Source organism: Neomonachus schauinslandi, chromosome 11, assembly GCF_002201575.2.
Source record: "Neomonachus schauinslandi chromosome 11, ASM220157v2, whole genome shotgun sequence".
Taxonomy (NCBI): Eukaryota; Metazoa; Chordata; class Mammalia; order Carnivora; family Phocidae; genus Neomonachus; species Neomonachus schauinslandi.
In genome coordinates, this window is record NC_058413.1 from 25,830,456 (window position 1) to 25,836,455 (window position 6,000).

At 47.6% G+C, this 6,000-nt stretch overlaps 1 protein-coding gene across 2 annotated transcripts in view; it reads right to left on the reverse strand.

The window, feature by feature from the left end:
* CAPRIN1 (cell cycle associated protein 1) overlaps positions 1 to 5,690 on the reverse strand; it is a 40,326-nt gene extending 34,636 nt beyond the window's left edge. The window contains exons 1-2 of one of the 2 annotated variants that reach the window (XM_021685350.1): positions 5,513 to 5,690; positions 4,719 to 4,934 (exon numbers count right to left, since the gene is read on the reverse strand). In XM_021685350.1, coding sequence (XP_021541025.1) covers positions 4,719 to 4,934 — 216 coding nt within the window. In that variant the 5' untranslated portion in view covers positions 5,513 to 5,690. The remainder of the gene's footprint in view (positions 1 to 4,718; positions 4,935 to 5,512) is intronic. The other variant, XM_044919368.1, reaches the window with a different exon arrangement.
* Between the last annotated feature and the right edge of the window lie 310 nt (positions 5,691 to 6,000).

Consider the following 6,000-nt stretch of genomic DNA (forward strand, 5'->3'; position numbering starts at 1 on the left):
AAGATGAAACAGTACTAATCTTCCTAAATGTAAACTAAACATTACTTACGTAAAATTATGACAAATTGTATGTTTAATCTCTAAGTCACACAAAATGTATTCGGACAGATATATTTACCACATGGGAATTATCTGGAGTAAAATAACATGCTCAGGTTAAACCAATTCATCCTCATCACAATACTTGAGATTCTACTTTCAAGCAAGAAAAAGATACCCGTATTATCACATGAAGAAATTCACATCTTTTCCTTTTTAAATTCAAATTTTTAAATAGTTCTCTCTCTCTCACAAACACATACAACATACCCAGGCAGGAAGAGAGAAACAAATGAAGCATTATAAATGCTTTTTTTTTTTTTTTTTCTGTGACAAGGTGAATGCAAAAACAAAGTACTCTTGCCCTCTGCATTGCAGAGAAATAGTTCATGCAACCAATGGGAGAAGCGAATACATCAGAGATTTTTAACTCTGTCAAGAAAAACTTCAGGGCGCCTGGGTGGCTCAGTCGTTAAGTGTCTGCCTTCGGCTCAGGTCATGATCCCAGGGTCCTGGGATCGAGTCCCACATCAGGCTCCCTGCTCTGCGGGAAGCCTGCTTCTCCCTCTCCCACTCCCCCTGCTTGTGTTCCTGCTCTCGCTCTCTCTCTGTCAAATAAATAAATAAAATCTTTAAAAAAAAAAAGAAAGAAAACTTCAGATGTTAGCCCCAAGAAAGATTTTACTTACAAAATAGTTAAGAATGCTTTTATTTCAAAATACTTAACAAAGAAATTCCGTACAACAGCTGCATTGAATATTGTATGTAGAAGCACAACTGCACTGCTCTAAAAAGAAATGTTATCTTCTCTAACGATACATCCTTTTTCAGTATATTAACTGAAAAGATATAAAGAGCAAAGACTTTAGGGAGTAGTATGAAAAACAGTAAGTACCCTTGGCTATCACTTCTGGTCACATATTGGTTACAAAGCTGTCAGGCTGTCTTGCAAGAGAACACCTGGTTAATCTTTCACCTACCAAAATCACTAGTGTCTAAACCTTTTATATTTCCAAAAAGCATAAAAATTTTAAATGTCATCTATTAAAACATCCTTTATTCTACATTAAACTGATTACATCTTACCATATAAATGAGCTCTCTATTCAGTTAAAATTAAGGCTTGGTTTCAAAGTACCATCTTGCATAGCCTAGAGCCCAGTTCTATACCAACAAACCTGATGAAGAAAACTAGGCAATCACTCAATTGATTATTACTTACAAAAGCTAAAAGATCTATAAATGGAGTTTTGCACTTCAATCTTTTGATTATACCTGCATTTCTTCTCTTTGCTAAACACACAGTCTTTATAAGCCCAAATTTCAAAAACTACCAGGCCATTTAGTTGCATTACATAATAGGATCATATTTCATTAATGTTAAGCATGCATTCTCACTGAACAGATGCTTAGCTTTCCTCTCAAGGCTCAACTTACTAGAAAATTAACAAATAGGGCCGCCTGGGTGGCTCAGTCCTTAAGCGTCTGCCTTCTGCTCAGGTCATGATCCCAGGGTCCTGGGATCAGGGTCCTGGGATCAAGCCCCCGGGCTCCCTGCTTGGAGGGAAGCCTGCTTCTCCCTCTCCCACTCCCCCTGCTTGTGTTCGCTCTCTCGCTGTGTCTCTGTCAAATAAATAAATAAAATCTTTTAAAAAAAAAAAAAGGAAATTAACAAATAACTTTGTATTTTAAATGAAGTGCAATTATTGCAATTCTCCAAGTCTTCAAGTAAGTAATACTACATATCTGGTAGTAATTTTGGTCAGGACACTTGATTTTAGAATCCATTAAAAAAGAGATTTTGTCCAGAAGACTCCTATGAATAGGTCAAGTCTGAAATACAGCTCAAACACAAGTTGCTATGAGTGGACTGAAGTAAAAAGAAATCCAGTTATAAATATCATCTTACTTTACTGCATAAGGATTTCTACAAAGGTTCAAAACTGATTTGTAAACTAAATCCTATTTTAGGTGTATAAGAAATGCTCACTCACTACAAAAATCACAGTTAAATCCTTTCATACAGTAAATCATCTAGATATAGAAAAAATACAATTTAAACTAGAAACCAGATGTGTTTAGAGAAAAACCCAAATGCCTTGAATTTCTCAAAAAGTAAAACTTAATTTCAATAGTAATTAAGTCACAACCCCAGTACTGCCAACTTAACTATTTAACAAGTGGGTAGCTCATTCTGTGAGTTATAAAAAAAACTTTAGTAATCTGACCTTTCCACTAACATCCAAAACACTGAGAAGACTGAGGGAAAAAAAATATGAAATACTTTTGTTACTTTGTGTACTGTTTCCTCCACCAATACAAGAAACTTTTCAGTACTTACTAGCCTAGTCTATAATCTCTGTAATAATAGTTACATTACTTTCTCCTCTGTAAGAGGGCCTGAGGGGCGGGTGTTAGGCAATGTATATAATATAAATCCATACACATGAGTGACCTGTCACTGTCAGGTCCTCAAAGAGCTTATAAACTAAACTCCCTTAGTACATTTGGAGCACTAGATTCAGTCACCTCACAACTAAATTGGCTGCTAATCCAGTGCCTGATTTTACACTAAAAACTTTGAAATTTTTGTCATTAAAATATAAATATCTACATTTAATTGTCTATATTTCCAATATTACATCATTGCTATTTATCTTTTGATTCCTATCCTAAAAGAAAACAGGCATTTCCTAAGAATTTTGAAAATTAAACCACTCAAGGCATCAACCAGATTGATAGGATTGCTTATTGTAGTAAGAAGTTTTAAAAAGATACCTAAATCTAAAGTTCAAATAGAGTAGCAAAAACTAAATCAGATGGCAGACTCAGAAGATACTGGCCTTGGGCATGCTTTTTCCATTACATATTTAAATGTAGCTACCTTACAAGTAAAATACTTCTCGTTTTACTGCTACTGATAAATCTAGTATTTCTACCATTTACAATAAACCACACTTGTTTATCAAAATAAAGTATCACCAAAAGATAGACATCCACAAGTAGTGCATCTCTCGATTTCAAATAAAACCTAAGAAATTCAAGTAAAATTCCCAATAGGAAAAATGAGACAGATTAGTATCAAATCTAAAAATGTTTGTTTTAAAACTCCCCCCAAAATATAAAATAAATCATAGAACAAGCAATTAAAATAATTATGGCCTACACCATTTTCTTCAAGTTATTTGTTATGGCCAAAATTTTAGCTAGTCTCAACATCTTAAGCAACACTGTTAGGTGGGTGGCTAAATAAACATTCTTAAATGACTTCGTCAAAATTCAGAATGTTATAATAAATGTTTTACTAGAAGCAAACAAGCCTAAGTTATCCAAGCAAAGTTATTAAGGTAAAAGGCAAAAAGTATGCATTAAGAGTCACAGATGTAATTACCCCATTTTTGTACTACTGATTTGCTTCTTCCTTTCCACCTCCAGTCTTACTGAAGGTTGAGTTATTCACTCTACCGAGACCCTTTCTCTACATACCTACATATACATACACACACACACACACACACACACACACACACACGTGTCGCTCTAAAAAGAGTTGGTACACTGTCCTGCACTGAAAGCATAAAACAAAATGCCTACTTGAAGATCAACCTCACGGTGTGACCTAGAATGGCCAACTATTGAATCCAAAAAATTGTGGGTGTGGCTTGACTGTTTTTTGGAGGAGCGGGGGGGAGCGGGGGGGAGCGGGGGGGCGGCAAGGAAGGCCAGCCGGGGCGGCTGCCTGGTCTCTGCCCTCCCCCTCTGCTTTCGCTTTGTGCTCACAATGCAGCTCCTGTAAAGCGCTTCCCTCTCCTCGCAGCCGCCGCCATGTTAGACGCTCTCTCCATGTGCCCAGAGACCTAGCGATCCCCTCGGTCTAACCCGGACCCACGCCCCCCAACGAATCTCAATCGTGGCAGTCTCCCTCCCGTCTCTCTTTAGCGTCCCGGAGGGGCAAAGAGCCGCTGCAGAAAATCTTTTCGGGATCGAGCTGAGCGTGAGGCTCAGGGGGGCACCTAGACAATTGAAACAAAGAAGGAAACGTGGGGGCGCCCATCAGAGGGGGGCGGGGGGGTGGGTAGCAAATAGAAGACCCACTCAAAAGGGGCCTGATAGAGGAGCAATTCTAGGTGAAGATCCTAAACACGCTTCCCTCCCGAGAGGAGAAGAGACACTGAATAGGCCTCAGGTACATGGTAACGGAGCGGACCAATCCCACGGCTACAGGACGCACGCAGGCCGCCCCAACTCCACGAGGCGGTCGGTTGAGGCCCGAGCCCCGTAACCGGGACCCCTTTCATTTCTCCCCGCTGGCCCTCCGTCAAAGAAATTGGGCCTCGGTGACGGAGAGAAGAGCATCACTCAGTTCAGTGTGGCGACAGGACAGGCCCCCGCCCTCACGCATCCCACTCCCAAAGGCCAAAAAACCTGGCCCACGGCCGGAGGAGAGTAATAAAGCGCCCCGGGCGGAGCGGGGGGAGGGGGTGAGCGCCGCGTCCGGGTCAGGTGACAAGCACCTCCCCTAGGAGCCCGTTTTCTGGGCTCCAAGCTCCGTTTACTGAGCGGGCCGGGCGTGGGGGGTGGGGGTGAGTGCAGGGGATGCGCCAGGGACGGGAAGAGGGCAGGCCACAGCAGTCAGGGTCGGAGCATCCAACCCTCCCGTCCCCGCCAACTCCTGGCACCTTTTTCTTCTCCAGGTTCCGAAGTTTCTTGTCGATCACCCCGAGGATCTGCTTCATGGCCTCGGTCTGGACAGCGCCGGTGCCAGTTGCGGGGTGCTGGGAAGCCGGCGCAGCTGCCCCGGCCCCCGCCGCCGCCTCACTCCCGGAGGAACCCGACGGGGGTGGCGGTCCGGACGACTTGCTGCCGCTTCCGCTGTGGCTGGTGGCCGAGGGCATCTTTAGACCGTGAGAAGAAAGAAAAAGCGGGAGGAAGGAGGACAAGAGCGGCGAGTCAGGCGGCGGACGGGGAGAGACGCGGGACAAAACGCGCAGCGAGCGGGAGCCTGCGCGAGCGGGTGGGGGTGGGGATGGTGCCGGCGCGCGCCGCGAGGGCAGGAAGAGACCGAGGCCGCGCGCGCGACCCGCCAGCGGGGCGCCCGGCCCGGCCTCGCGCCGCCCCCCGGCCCGCCCCTCCCCCGCACGGGCCGCCGGCTCGGCCTACCCGCCCCGGGATACCGAGGCTCGCGCCGGGGGCGGGGCCTCGCAGCGCCGGCCGCCAACGGCCAGTGCAACGGTCCCCGCCGGGGTGGGCCGGCACTCGTCGCCTGGCGAGGAAGGGAGGGAGGAGAGAGGTCGGGGCTAAGAGGCGGAGAAGGGTGGAGAAGGGCACTGGTAATGACCGGGTGGGGGGGTTGGGGGGGGAGGGGAGACTTGAGGAGCAAGCCCCTCGAGAAGGTCCAGCCGATCCGGAGGTAAAGGACACTCGGGGCAGCGGCCCTCTTCCCCGTCAGCGCCTCGGTCCGGGTGGCGCTCACCGTGCGCGCGCGGAGGCCGCTGGAGATCCCGAGTGGGCGGCTGAGGGGGCAAGGGTGGCTGTGCGTTCCGGGCAGTGTCGTGCGCTCCGTGGGCGCAGGCCGCTTCGCCCTATCCCCGCTGCACCGAGAGCCGCTGCTAGTGAGGCGGAGAGCCGAGAGCGGGAGGGACTTAGCCAGCCGGCCCTCTGGGGCGGAGGGGGCGGGAGAAGCTGCGGGAGGGGGCCTTCGCGGCCGCTCGGGCTGCCCGGCGCGAACGCCTGCGGGGAAAGGCCCACCTGGCCTCTTACCGCGCTGCCCTAGCTCCAGTCCTTGGGGGGCGGCAGCTCTGGGCAGGTCCGGACGGCCCCGGGGGGTTTGCAAGAGCGGCGCGTAGAGTTTGGAGCGAAATCGAGGCTAGGGTCCTTCAGGCGAAGTCGCTTGACATCCAAACGGGGACAATAGGTGTCAAGCAGCTGGATCGGAGCTGGCGTCTGCCCTGTAAAGAGCCC